The sequence below is a fragment of the Scardinius erythrophthalmus genome (genome assembly GCF_964197995.2).
Source record: "Scardinius erythrophthalmus genome assembly, chromosome: 20".
NCBI classification, from domain to species: domain Eukaryota; kingdom Metazoa; phylum Chordata; class Actinopteri; order Cypriniformes; family Leuciscidae; genus Scardinius; species Scardinius erythrophthalmus.
In genome coordinates, this window is record NC_138240.1 from 30,221,746 (window position 1) to 30,237,426 (window position 15,681).

Genomic DNA, 15,681 nt, shown 5'->3' on the forward strand with positions numbered 1-15,681 from the left:
GAACTATTATTTCAACCAAATATACATTGTTACCAAGTAAATGGTCAGTGTTAACAAAGTAAAGAATGATTAACATAATGTTTTCCATACTTGAACAAAGCGAACAAAGGGAGGAGTGATATATAGTCATTTTCATTTATATGCATTAAAAAATAAGGTCATACAGTAGTAATTAATTGCAATGTTTACCTATACATGTTGACATTTTAAGTGATATCCCAAATGCAGAAGTAACATTTTAGTTAAATTGATTTGTTGAATATGATCAATGGTGGTTATCAACTAGTTTCTTCAGAACCCAAATTTTACATTTAATATCATTTGGCAAGCCCACAGAGTTGCAAAACTGTGTATTTGTAATCTGGCCCATATTTTCTTTTGTCGTTTTGGTAATGAGGATTTTTTTTGGGAGGATTTTGAGGATTAGGGCATGATATTTGTTCCAAAAGAGTTTGTACAAACATCCCTTTAAAAGTTGTTAAGCATACAGTATTGCTGTCGTATCAATGCAAATGACATGTTGTAAGTTGCATTTTATTATTAGGGTCAAAGCACTGAAGTTGCGTAGTGTTCCTATTCTTCTTCTTCTTCTGCTCTTGAAGTCTATGGCAGCCCATAGAACCGCTTGCTGGAAAGTTATGAAATTTGGCACACAGATAGAGGACAGTCTGAACATTAACCACAGTGATTTTTGAGTCTCTAACTCAATCGCTTTTGCGCCACCAACTGTCCAAATTTTCTTGCTGCGATAGTCGGTTACACTGTGTTCAGTCGCACACCGATTACATCACTTGCCTATCATGGCATTTTGATTATCTTTAAAAACGTACATTTTCAAACTCATCCTAGACCGGTGGTACATTTTTCACCAAAATTAAATTATACCATCTTCAGACATGGATTCCTTATCGATAGATGAAACAGTTCTCATATATATCACATCAACAAATTGATGGCATGATGCCAAAACTACTGAGGCTCTATCTCTGCAATAGTTTGGCATATTGACACCAAACTTTGCATGTGTCATTATCACCTCTGACCACACCACATCAATTTGTTCACAACGTCACCTATTGGTCGAAAGAGATAAACCATTAAATCATATTACTAGTGATTTTCAGCCAAATTTAAATGGATAGTTCACTTTGAAATAAAATTTTGGTATGTTTTAGCTTACCTCAAGGGCATCCAAGATGTAGGTGTCTTCTTTTCCGCAGTAGTTTCAATTTTGATATTTTTAGGCCAAACCGTTCTTGTCTGTCAGTCATATAATGCAGGTAACGTATTGTTATACGGTCACTGTCTCAAAGAGCAAGCACAGAGTCCAAATTAAAACAATTCCACATCGTCCAAATTAAACAATTCCCCATCGTAAGTACACATTGATGGCCTAAGACACGAAACGAGCGGTTTGTGTGAGAAAACGAACAGTATTTATATCGTTGTTACCTCTTGAACACAGCCGCGTCCAAATGATCTGAGGGCGCGGGCGGGTATAGATATATATATAGATGTCGCCTTGGCTACGGTTTCGTTCCAATGAACTGCAGTAGCGAAGGCGACATCTAGTGTATATATCTATAGAATATATCGCTCCATCTGACGTCACACATGCCCATACTCGAAAAAAACTTTCCGAAACTTGTGACAAACCGGAAGGAGTATTTTTCGCACAGAAATACTCCATCAAACGTACAACTTAATTTTTGAAACTTTGTCCATGTTTAGCATGGGAATCCAACTCTTTAACAGTGTAAAAAACTCAGTATGCATGAAATAGCATTTCACCCCCCCTTCAATTAATTGCTCATTGTTGCATTTGGTCTGGGGCTCCCAGCCATGCTGTCATGACTGTCATGACTTATTGTTTGCTGGTTTTGAAGGGTTGTTTGATCAGGACGGAAGACCAAGTAGAGCAGTTTTAACCAGCTAAGACAGCTAAGACGCCATCTTAGGCTGGTTTAAGTTGTTTATTTTTCAGCGGGCAATGGTCATTTGTACGGTCATTGTAAGGTAATTTGTAGACATGGGTGGATTTACTGACAGCTTATGAAAGAAAATCAACAGAAAGCATCTTTTTCAGGTGTGTTATTCACCGTTTATGTGTTGCTCAGCATGATGTGTGAGACTTTCCTGTTAATCCACTCAGCTGGTTGCTGAGCAAGAGTTGGAGAGTTAGAGCGAGAGGGTGGCTGATCAGAGGACAGAACTGTGAGTAAGGAGAAGGGTCAGTGAGAGTGAGGAGAGGACGTAGGGTCAGTGAGTGGACTTCAAATCCAGCTCCAATTTGGCAGCCGTCTCTTGTCAGAGTTGATTACCGCTGATCCGTTCTGACTTCCCCCAACTGTGATGAGCCACCGGCAGTAAGCGAACGCAGTTTTTTTGTTCTTGGGGGAGGAGAGGAGAGTTTGAATCAGGAGGGTTGTAGATCTGACTGGTTCTCTCGGTCTGAGAAGACTTATTCATAACCACAGCTATGACAAAACAATAGAACGTCTGTTACGAGGCATTCTGGAGATTTAAATCAAGAACACCAGGTGATGTACTTTATTTGATTATTTCTTTAATATTGTTCATTTATTTCAGTTTTGTATGTGTAAGAAGTTTAAAAATTAATTTGAGAGTTTGAGTAGTGCAGTGGTCTATGGTTATACTTTTTAAATACAGATTTGTATGTATTTTTATTTTATTTTTTTTACATAATTTAGCTCTTTAGTTTTTTTCTTGCAGAGTAGATTTGTGTTCTATTTATACCTGTAGCTGTCAGCATTCATTTATATTCGGTAATACGTGCTTTTCTGGTGGTTTAAAACGTTATGGTTAAAGTTTTTTTTTTTTTTTTTTTTTTTTTTACTTTATATAATTTCCATAATTAAAGAGGATACAATCATGTTAAGAGTCAAATTTGTAGATTGTTTAGAGATTGTTATTAGACACTGTGTACAACAACCTTTTGTTTTCTGGCACTGCAATGTATTGTGGCACTAAAACTTAAAGAGCAGAGGCCACATTTGGTCAAGTAGATTATGTTATATAACAATCTTAAATTTAAGATATAAGTTCTATATTTTCACACCACAAGTCTCATAAAATCCCATTTGTCCTCATTTGCCATCCACTATCCTATCGTTCTCTTTCACATTCACCAAATTTCTGCAAATAATTATGGTAATTAGAATTATTATTGTAATATATTTGTGAATTTTCATTCAGTATTTTCTACACAGCAGTGGGTCAAGGCATTTGAATATGTCATGTACATTTTAAATCATTTTGATGGTTGAAACTTCAACAAAGGCCTGAATGTTTTTTTTTTTTATGTTCTTTACTTTTGGTCCTTTCTTTTCAAAACTTTATTTAGTGAGTGGATTCTTTTAATTCGTACTGTTAAGTACTAGCACAGTTACTGAGTGCTTTAGACATTTGTTTTGACGTCTGGGGTTTTAAATGAAATATTTAGGGGAGAAGCTTGTCCGGTGTGTCTCTCTCTTTCTCTTCACGCATCCATTCATCCTGGCTCAGTTTCCCTCTGTCTTTATCTCAGGCAATAAATCCTTCAACATGATGTCCCCCACTGGAGATAATTCTGAGCTTCTGGCCGAAATTAAAGCTGGGAAGAGTCTGAAGCCGACACCTCACACTAAAGGCTACACGACCGTATTCTCTAACAGCGGCCCAGCGGGGAACAATGTAGGTCACACTCCCTTTCTTTTTTAATTTTACTTTTTCCTTTCTAAATTTAGTTCTTACCTATAAAGTGAAAACACTTCATTTCCTGAAGCATGTCAAGAGCATTGTTATTACTGTAATGTTTTACTTATACTGTAAGTTTGTTTTGAGCTTATAAGTTTATATAGTTGATATAAGTTAGTATTATGTATATGTGACCCTGGACCACAAAACCAGTCACATGGGTAAATTTTTTTAAACTGAGGTTTATACATAATCTGAAAGCTGATAAATAAGCTTTCCATTGATGTATGGTTTGTTAGGATAGAACAATATTAGACCGAGATACAACTATTTGAAAATCTGGAATCTGAGGGTGCAAAAAAATCGAGCATTGAGAAAATCACCTTTAGAGTTGTCCATTTATGTTCGCGATATTGCTGCATTCACTCACAAAAATAAATGTTTTATATATTTACAGTAGGACATTTACAAAATATCTTCATGGAACATGATCTTTATTTAATATCCTAATGATTTTTGGAATAAAAGAAAAATCGATAATTTTGACCCATAGAATGTATTGTTGGCTATTGCCACAAATATACTGTACCAATGCGACTTGTGACTGGTTTTGTGATCCAGGGTCACATATTATTAATAGTGATTCTCAGAAATGAAAAGTATTTTATTTTATTATATGAGTTACAGCTGTTGTCTACTTCTAACTTGTGATCTCTCATTTGGGTGTCACTGCATTGTTTGGCTTGAGATGTGAAGTAATATTGTTTGCATTAGAAATACTGATGCTTATCGATAGAAACAAAAGTCAAATCATACGGTGACGCATTGCTGCCACATACATATTTTTTTTTCCCTCAATTATGTCGTAATAACGAGATCTTATGTCGTTAAAACGACATCTTTTTCTCGTAATAACGAGATGCTATGTCGTTAAAACGACATCTTTTTTTGCCCTTATAAGGACATCATGTGTCATGTACAAAATATGCCTTTATCCACATAAAATTGACAGCCTATCCCGCCTTTATCACACTTCTACGTTCAAAAAGCTTAAGCAAATAGTAGCAGCCCCCAATCAGGCAAAATTAATCAATGAGGCCCTTTTTTTAAAATATGTTTTATATAGGCCTATACATTTTTTATGATAATATATTAGGCCTATATATAATATTTATTTTTGTTAATAGGCTATATCTTCATTACCTAGAGATATAATTAAACAAAAAGTAGTCAAAACGCATCTAACAGAACATTAGAACAACAGAACACCTAAGTTGTTTATTTTTTACAACATTGTGTTCTTATTTTGTTTAATTAACGAAATGTCAGTCTTCGTCTTTATAACAGAAGATACAATACAATACAAAAATCTTCAAGATACAGCCATACAATCTTCACATATATAACGGATTGTCACCTTATAAACAGTCCTTTGTGTGGTGGAATAAGCAATGCTATATAGAAATATATGGTTACCGGTAGTATCTTAATTTAAACTTTATTTTTATTATTTTATTAGTTCATTAACTAATTATGCTAACTCATCTAATTTAATGTAAAGAGCTGGATACGAATTACTAATTAATAATGTCAAATATTAAATGTAGGCTATTGATTAGAGTTGCCATAGACTAAAGGATTTTTCTAGACTACTAGCCATTCATTTAAGCAATTAGGACTAATCGCACGTTTATATTCAGGGTGCATGTATAGCCTATATTCCGCGCTCAAGCGCATGCATAAAACTTGCCGCAAAGCACCGGCAAAAGTAGGCTAATGATATAATAAATGTGTCTGAAAAAAATAACGAAGCATTTTAATTGTTTATTAATGAACTAGTCTTTTCTAAATCAGTGTAGGCTGCCTGCAAACATATCTCCATACATCTGCGCTGTAATGTAGCCTAGATGCGCCTTTCATACGGACAGGATTGCATAATCAGATTCAGATCAGATGGTACCGTGTTTGCTTTCGATTGGATTTTTTCGTTGGTGGACATTTTTTTTTAGAAACTTTATATAGATAGTTATATTTCTCATGTCTGTGAGGCTTGTCTATACACTGTTTTTCAGTTCATTTTTGAGACGCGCTCCAATTCACAGAAATCATGAAAGCGCGCCCTGTTCATTTTATTTTATTTTACAAAAGCACAACGTTTTCTTGTTGTTTTGAGTTTACACAAATAAAAGTAGTTGCGACTGATGTATTATTCTTTTCTGTATGACCAGAAATGATGGAGTATTTTAAGTTGTTTCCACTGTTGATAGGAAAATGCGAGTGATGGCACCGGCGCCTCCATGTCAAGCAGTGCGCGCTCCACACTCCGCACAAACACTTGGATATGCACTTAATAATTGCGAACATTTATATAGGTTAATGTTAGAGCGAGCGGCCATGCCAGACGGATAATCCTCTTCATGTTTAACAAATCAAATTCTGTTGCATTTTATTGCGTCAGTTTGAATAGGGCGGCTGATACACTTATCCTATACAGATAGATAAACGCTCAACGCTGGTGTTTTTCTTTAAATAAATTTGTTTAGGCTTTAAAATAAATATTGTTTGTGGGCTAATTAATGCCACAATAATTTGTTTATTTTATTGGCTACTTGTATTTTTCATTTTTGTTTTGCATTGAATACCATTTGGATTTGCTGTGCACCGCAATGCCATCCTCCCATAGAGAGACACGTTAAGAGCCACCTATATTTTCTTAATATAATATAATATAATATAATATAATATAATATAATATAATATAATATAATATAATATAATATAATATAATATAATATAATATAATATAATATAATAATATAATTTATATATAATATAATAATAATTATAATTATATAATAATTATATAATATAATAATAATTTAATATAATAAAGGGTTTCTATAGGAGGAAAACTCTTAACGTATAATTAAATGCATTGCGTTCATATTCTGGGCTCATCTGCTTTTCTGTAGGATAGTATGGTTTATTAATAAGGTGTGTACAGCATTTGATCTTTATCACTGAAGTAGCCTATTGAGCCACATTAAGCTTTTTCTTTATTATAAGGGTTTTCTATGGGAGGAAAATGCTTAGCCTAATGTGCCTTTAAACGCAATGTTCGTATTCTGGGCTCATCTGCTATTAATAAGGTGTGTACAGAATTTGATCTTTTAACATGAATGTCCATTGGGGGCTGCTTCAGCTTTTTGAATGTAGAAGTGTGATAAAGGCGGGATAGGCTGTCAATTTTAGGTGGATAAAGGCATATTTTGTTCATGACTACACATGTCCTTATAAGGCCAAGAAAATATGTCGTTTTAACGACATAGCATCTCGTTATTACGAGAAAAATATGTTGTTTTAACGACATAAGATCTCATTATTACGAGAAAAAGATGTCGTTTTAACGACATAAGATCTCGTTATTACGAGAAAATATGTTGTTAAAACGACATAAGATCTCGTTATTACTACATAATTATGTGGAAAAAATAATATGTATGTGGCAGCAATGCGTCACCGTAAAATCAGATATGTCACATAGATACCAATGGGCAGGATGGACATGGAGTGATATTTCTTTAAAAACATGAGAAAAGAATAATGTATTGAATACGCATAGAAAAAAATTCCAGTTATTATTATGGAGATAGATACATTAAAAATGGATCAGTATTCCCAAACTGCTAGGGCCACAAAAGTAATGAAATTCAGAGCAAAATTACAGTGTATAAAGTTGTAGTTTGGTGCATAATAAAAGTGCAGCTCAGCAATCGGGCTCCAAATCTATTGTCCAGGATAATTCAACCAGTTCAGTGAGACGCTTGTGTAACTCAGTTATTGGTACTGTAACACAATAGCACAATTTATCAAAGTTATGTAATTGAGGAAATGACAGTTGGAGCGTTCGAATCCTTTCATCTAACTTAATTTGCTGACCAGTAATTTCTTGACTAGAACAAGAGGTCTGACACACGTATGGTTGCTTATGTAAATGAATGTTTCAATTTTTCCAAAGTTTAATGTTGAGTAACTATTACAAGTATCATAATTACAAGATGACTTTGTTGTTGTGTTGAAGACATTTATTCTCTGAACTGAAGTTGTAATGTACTGGTTTTATTACATAACAACGGTAAATTTGGATAAGTCTGAGCTGTCAAAAAATTATGAATTACCAAACAGTGATTTTGAGTCTGACAAAGACAAAATTAGGATGGAATTTTTGAATTGCTTAATTTTTGTAATGCATTGTTTAAAATGTATGCGACATACAATGATTTTTAAAGAACCATATAACCAACTTAAGAACCCTGGTTCTTTATAAGAAAAATGGTTCTTAAAAAGTGTTTGCTTCAAAAATCAGATTTTACATTGAACATAAAATAGCAAATGCAAAAAGAAATGGTTTGTTGTACAAAAATAAAAATAAAAGTCTATAAGATAAGTGACATTTATTAATATTAACAAGAACTATATAGACAGCCAATAATTCATCTCGCAAAAACAATGGTTTGCACAGATCACGTTTAACCTCATTGCAAGTGAACCCAATTCTTTTTAGGAAGACAATTGTTAACTGATCCTTAAGCCTCGGGACACACCAAGCCGACGATCAGCTGACAATTTCCAGCCGACTCAGTTTTTTTGGTGTTTTCTGCAATGTTGGCTCTAGTCGGACGCTGCTGGGTTTTTTTGGGCCAATTCGGTGAGAGAGAGAACTCTGATTGGCTGTTCAGCTTTTAGAATGAGTCAGTGCACTAGAATAATAACAAAACAGCGAGCAAAGAAGTCAAAACGGTACAGATAGAAGGCTGTTCTATATAGAAGAGTGTTCCTGGGCGATTTGTGTTACAATTTGTGTACCTGTAGCCTGCAGCGGTTTCCCTTTTTGAACAACGAATATAGACAAATAAATCTTCCGAAATAGACAGTTGTCTTATTTATACGCAGGCGCAGAAAGCACATGCTAGTTGGCAGTCAGCTGTAGCTCTCTTGGTGTGTTCAAGTGCAGATTTTTTGCCCCAACGCAGGCAACGCGAGGCGACAACACAGTCGGCTTTCATTAGCGCTAGTTCTTCGGCGTCAGTTTGCTGTGTCCCTACCCTTAGATGCTGCGAAGAACCATTGAAGAGTCTTTATTTTTAAGAGTGTCTTTTTATTATTCAATTCAGCAGCCATTGTATCTATATTTTCTTCTGCAACATTCAATTCTGATTTATCAATTTGAATTCCAGGAGGAACGTCCATCATCGCCGCCACAGCCTCTGCCAAAACCCCAGTCCAACGACACCCAATCCGCGAAGCCAGAATCTCCACCGCCTGTTTGTCCACCCACGCCACCCACCCCCACCACCAGTGGTGGGTCACCCCAGAACCTGTCCGTTTCACAGAGCAGTGAGCAGCTTGCAGCCACCGTCAATGGAAATACTGCTGTTGGCCAGAGCAAATCCAGTGTGGTGGATGTTGAGAATCTGGTGCCCACACATGACGAGCAGGGCCGAGCCATCCCAGAGTGGAAGAGACAGGTGATGGTGAGGAAACTACAAGTGAAGATGCAGGAGGAGGAAGAGAACAAGAGAAAGGTGAGTGATGAATCAGTTGGGTGTTTTAAACATAAGCTGAGGCAGTGCATCTCATCTCTTATCCAGCTTAGATTTCAACAGTTAGACACTTTAACCAAAGCTTTTAAATCCTAGCCTCATAACATACTTAAAGACCCCACAGAATCACAATTAGAGTTTTCCAGCTTTGACTCCTATATGCTAATAGGCCTACATTCCTAAGAGCTGACAGAACCTGCATGCAATCCCAACATCCCAAAATTATCGATCAAATATATTTCCTTTCCCATACATTAATTGGTTAGAAAGGAAGTAGCTGGTATTTATTCAGTCTAAAACTCTTTTGTCAATGTTTTTTTTTTTTTTTATGTTTTATCAACTAAAGGCTATTTGCTATTTTTTTAAAAAGGGGATAAGCTCCTCAATAGTGCCAGCCCCACTTCACATTTCAGTAGGATATCCGTCAGCACAAGAGAAAAAACTGCATGTCAAGGCATTTCATGGGGTCCTTAAGCATGTTAAATAATCACTATGTTCGGAATAGCATACTAATATACTACTGTTTTTGCAGTACATGAATATTGTGCACAGTATGCAAATTGTCTTTATACATGGAATGCACCTCATTCGACCTTTGATTTCCTTTAATTTCCTTTAATTTTTAATTTGACCTTTAATTTCATTGTAATGAAAGAAAGTAATATAAGGTGTGATTTCTTGACTTATTTAATTGGGCTTCCAAAAGTTATGACATGTTAAGATTATCATTATCATATCATTTAAAATACAAAGTAACCATGTTTATTTCCAAGATGATACTTGGTTGCCACTCACATGTAACATGATGAGGTCGTGTGACAACAATGTATCATGCTGCTGTTAATAGTATGCAGTATACAGTGTACTTCTGAACATAGTCAATCTCACAGTTCATTTCTAATTGTTTTGAAATGTTTATATAGACTGCTGTTTATAAAAAAATGACTAACAATTTAACATTTACAATTGATAATTGGAAATGAGTGCACTTTCTCAGCTTATGAGATCAACAGTATCCTCCTGTAGTTTTAGTAGTGTGGGCTATAGTATCACCTCATTAGATTTTATAAAGGCTTATGATTTAAAATGTAAATGATAACTTTGAAATTGAGGTTTGAGCTACAGTTTCTACATGGAGGATAGCTTAGCAATGAGTCTCTGCATGGTGATTTTTGGATAACACTTTAGTTTAGAGTCAAATTCTCACTATTAACTAGCTGCTCATTAGCATGCATATTACTAGGATTACTAGGATATTGGCTGTTTAGTAGTTCTTATAAAGCACATATTAATGCCTTATTCTATACATGACCATACTCTACATCCTTAATTCTACCCAATACATAAACTTCACAGCTAACTATTAATAAGCAGTAATTGGGAGTTTATTGAGGCAAAAGTTGTAGTTTATACTTAGTTAATAGTGAGAATTGGACAATACTCTAAAGTGTGACCGATTTTCGAGTATACACTCTTTTAGAAAACTATATCCAACCATTTAGAAAATATCTATAAATTTAAAACAAATTGTGATCATTCACTTCTCCATTAGACCCTAATGAGAAACTGGCTAATGAATTTATGATCTTTGGGTAACCATAGCAGTGTCGTGTGAATGAGCAAACATTTGTGCAGCTCTGAATTATTTCATAACTGCGGCCATATATGGGTTAGCAGGAATTGTCAGTACATAAGTCCTAGAAATATGTTGTTAATAGATGAAAGGATTGAGAATTAGTGTTGGGATGAGATATTAATTGGTGATTGAATCAATAATATTGTGTGGTTATTATATGTGTATATATTTTATCCAGGGAACATTGCTTTACATGACAGCATGCATCAGTCAGCTAGGCTAGATTACTTCTACTTGCCTTAGATGGTATTATCGAATCACTTTTACAGGCTACTTTGTTCCTACATATTTATTTATTTAATTATTGTGAATACATCGATGTGTCCCTCTGGCATGTACTTGATTACAAAGTCAAATAGCTGGGGAAAAAAACATGTATGTAAGAGTTGGCTCTGATTTGAAAAAGCTTAAAGTGTAAAGAGTTTTATATTTCTGATCAGACATAGTTTTCAGCCCATGGCAAAGATAGACTTTAAAAATAATACTCAATCTTTATTTTTGGTATGGTTTTTATAGTATCGTGTAGCGTGACATTTGGTTGGCTTTTCCTATACTTTGTGTTGAGTGATGCAGTGTTTAATTTGGGGCTGTTGTGACTATCCAAAGACAAGCCTAAGTGTGTTTGACATTTACTAAGGAAGTATTAGTTTAATGTGGCTTACTGGCGATGGTGCACGACAGCTCTAAGTTTTTACATGGGGATTCAGTGGTGTGATGCAAAGCCCCTTCACACTGCAACTGGTGCTTGGTCATCTTGCTCATTCTACTCATTAAGCTTTTATTTTTATCTTATACTTTCATGCATCTTGTTAACACTCAGAAAACTTCTCAATATTTATTTATTTATTTTAGATTTGTGGAAATTGGTCAAGTTTCCTGGAAACACAGGCTAAATATAATTTACAGATAAAGTAAGGAAACTTCTGGGTCATTTTCAAATGAATGTCTTTATGGACAGCATCTATGGCAGGCTGTGGAATTACTGGCATTAAATTAAGACTTGTATTCATCAAACTGAATGGGAAACATGTACTGTACATACACTTAAAGTGTACAACACACGTACAACACTTATATTACTCTAAATACCCTAACAATGGAAGTCCAGCAGAAAAGTGGCCAGCAAATCTTGAATAATACACGTTATTATTAAACTGGTGTGATAGAATTGCTTACCAAACCTGTCTGTACAAAGTTGTAACTAATCTTTAAATGAATGTCACAACCAGCTAAAAATAAACCCAGTTTGATGGTATCTGCACAATAATACTAGGAAGTGACATAACACATTTATCAGCTTAATGTGAAAACAAGAAGTATTTACATGGAACTGAGTCATGCACACTCCATCCACAAAGATTATGTTGGTAACCCACAGGGACAGTTTAGGCAACTTTATGGCTCAAGGAATTGAAGTGCTTTTACAAAAATAAGAGCTTTTAAATCCACTGGCCCACCTACCTACCAGACTTGCATACTATGCGTTTTATAGTCCCTTTTTGTTTGTTTGTTTCTTCTTCTTTTTTTAAAAACTGAATTGCATTTAAATTATTGTGTTCAATATTCGGTATTCAATAGCATGTCACTGATTGTATCCATAGACAATCATTTGAAAGTAACCCAGATTATTCATTTAATATAATTAATAGATTCTAACCAAAACCATCAAATTAATTTTAAGACAAATAAGCTGTTTTTGTGTTTTTTTTTTGTTTTTTTTTTGGCCTGAATCTTCTTGTGCAAGTCAACTCAGTGAAAACAAGGCAGTATCATCGCACCACTAAATTCATGTAAAGTTTGAAACGTTTGGGGTGAAGAGACTTTAAAAGCGTGTATGTAACGCATCGGATCTACAAGCTGAAGGGCACCCCCTCCTCTGTTTTGTTCCTTTCTATACCCTCCTCTAAACCTACTTTAGTTTGCTGGCAGTGGATACTATCAAGCCCAAGACTGGCATTATTCTCATGTGCACAATGCTATTCTGGGTCCATTTGGAGAACTAATGACAGAGGACGACCTTATCCGCATTGAGAAGCAGATTGAGAACCTCCAAGTCATGCACAAAGTGACAGAGGTGGAGAAAGATCTGGAACAGCTGGAGCAAGAGTTGAAGCAACTCTTGCCTGTGTCTGCAGCTTTGAACCAAGACCACTTCTCTGTCAACCCCAAACAGGTTCATGGGCAAGCAGAAGACTTGCCTGCCTGGTGCAGCAAGATCTCGACACTGCTCAAAAGCATGGCCATTTTGCTTGCCACTTTGGGTGGAAAGGAGATCGATATTCTGGAAATGATCACTCAAGGATATACGTACGAAGGTCTAAAGAGTGGCCAGACAGGGATCTCAGATACAGTTGCCTCTGGAAACATTGGTCGATCGCAATCATTCTCCACTCGAGAGGAGGTGGAGAAGGAGATTAAGCAGTGTGGTGTGTCTGTGAAGAACCTGAAAGCCAATTATGAAATTCATAGCCAGTCAAAGTATGAGGATGACAAAATGAACCGCGTATACAAACGTACAAGGTCCTTGCCGGCAGTTAGTGAATGTAGCTACCCATCAGAGCCAATCTTGGAGGATGAGCTGCTGTTCTCTCTCAGTGAGAGTAACTCCCAAATCGGAGATGGGTCACCAATAGAGCAAGATCCAAATGTACCATTGGTGAATGAGGAACTTATAACACCGTCCCATGCAACTTTGATGTACACTGGGTCTGAAAGAACAGGACCATCTGACTCAGAACACCATGACCAACCTGACATCTCTACGAATCCACTAACCTCAGAACAGCTCACCCGCAGTCTAGAGGTGCAAACAGACCTGAGCTACGTCCAGGAGTGCATCGAGATGCGAAAGGAGAGGATTGTGTTTCTGTTCCTGGAACACTGGAGAAAGTACACAATGACTGAATCCTTCAAGTGTTCAGGAAGAGGGAAGACTCTAAGTGTTGAAGAGAATGACCGTCATTCCCTGTATTATCAGAACCTAGCTAAGCCAGATGGTACCATGCAAACGGAGGATGACCAACTGCTGTATTTCATGAAACAGAGACAGGTTGTGGGAAATCTTCTTGGCCACTGGAGGACCATTATGAGCCAGGTGCCCACGCGACAAATCCGGAGACTCAGTCGAGCTCAGATGATCTACTGGCCTGAGCACTTCCTTCCCCACATCAACGGGTCACCTGTTCAATATGAGAGTCTAACCCTTGACCTTTTCATGCTTGGCTACTTCCAGCTTCTTGAGATGAACATGTCCCGCACTGAGCGGAAGTTCCGCCACTTGCTTTGCTATGAAATGTTTGACAGACTTGGCAGTCACCCATGGGAAGTGATCCGCCAGTTCCACCGAGAGGTAATGGAGAGTATTGAGAAAGGGAAACGTGATTGGTCAGATGGATTTGAAGATATCAAGGTGAAGTATTTTGGTCACTCTGTTGAGGGTGGTGGGCTGCTGGAAGCTGCTGAGCTCATTCTCCCACCAGAGGTTCTGCAGGCATCCGTAAGCATATCACAAAGGGCTCCAGATGCAAGTCTCTCAGGTATTTCACCACCAGACATCCCCTTTGAACACCCAGGACCAACTTCAGATGACTGTCCAATGGCCACCCAACAGGGCTCTTCAGAAGACTCAGCGGAGAACATTAAAAATCATACAACAATACAGAAGAGTGGTACTGAAGTTGAACTACCACCCATTGCAGCACAAGATGCACCACAGTCAGAAAACACAGTAACGCAAGCAACCATAACAGTTGAAAGCCCCCAGACGGAAGCTCCACACACTGTGAATAAACAGGGCCCGGCAAATACCAAAGAGGAGCCCAATGAGGACTCCATCAAGCTTATTTATGAACTTAAAGAGTTTAGCAATGAGGAAATTATTAGATATATTGACCGAAGCTTCGCCTTCTGGAAAGAGAAGGAAGCTGAGATGTTTGACATATGACTTATCAGGTCAAATTATTTGAAGGATGAAACACAATTATAAGGAGACAGAATAAATGCTTGTGTTAAGCAGATCAGCAAAAGTTTGGTCAGAAAGGCAGTTTAGTTCTAGAAAATGTTGAGGTCTTGATTGTTAAAAGAAACAATCAAATGTTGAGCTTAACTGAATTTAAGCAACAACCTGTCCTGTCATCATTTGTCATCAGACGTTTTGGAAACTGCTGTCATGCAGATAAAACAATAGATACATAGAAATATCATAGCACCTCATCTCACCGGGTGAAGTGAAGGAAAGATCACAGTCTTTTTTAGCAGAACAACAACTTTTCAGTGAGTGTATATATATAAAACAATAAAATAATCAGCTCACACTTTGAAGCACAAAATACATTTTCTTGAAATTAAAGTGTAAGATTATTCTGACCATTTTTTTAAACATCATTTTGCTTATTGATTGAATTCTTTCTGATTCATTCATTACAAGAAGCCATTTGAATTTTGTAACTTTGAACTATATTGTTTGGTATTTGTATGACTTACAATTGGGTGTATCAGAAGCTATCACATAAGCCCATTGACATAAATTACAGTTGCAATATGTTTTACATCATCTGTTTTCAATGGTTTATTTTGCATGTTGCGTAATTATTTGGAAAATATCAAAATCGTTTTTAGGATAGGAGTGAATGTGTTCCCTCTTTTCTTGGTGTTCTTTTGAGGTAAGAATACACAGCTCTTAGTTTCTGAAAATAATCAATGTTTTTATTTACTCAACCATGATGCATTTGTGTATGAGCATTCTTG

The 15,681-nt window shown here is 36.3% G+C and overlaps 2 protein-coding genes across 2 annotated transcripts in view; both read left to right on the forward strand.

Moving 5' to 3' along the window:
* Positions 1-15,681, forward strand: part of espn (espin) — a gene marked incomplete at both ends in the record, with an annotated part of 86,601 nt that overhangs the window by 66,139 nt on the left and 4,781 nt on the right. The window contains 2 exons of the mRNA XM_081349853.1: positions 3,548-3,693; positions 8,934-9,281. Coding sequence (XP_081205979.1) covers positions 3,548-3,693; positions 8,934-9,281 — 494 coding nt within the window. The remainder of the gene's footprint in view (positions 1-3,547; positions 3,694-8,933; positions 9,282-15,681) is intronic.
* Positions 12,938-14,878, forward strand: LOC308680413 (espin-like protein; the record flags this gene model as incomplete). The annotated part of the gene is made up of 1 exon (XM_081348540.1): positions 12,938-14,878. The coding sequence occupies one exon, from the start codon at positions 12,938-12,940 to the stop codon at positions 14,876-14,878; it is 1,941 nt and encodes a 646-aa protein (XP_081204666.1).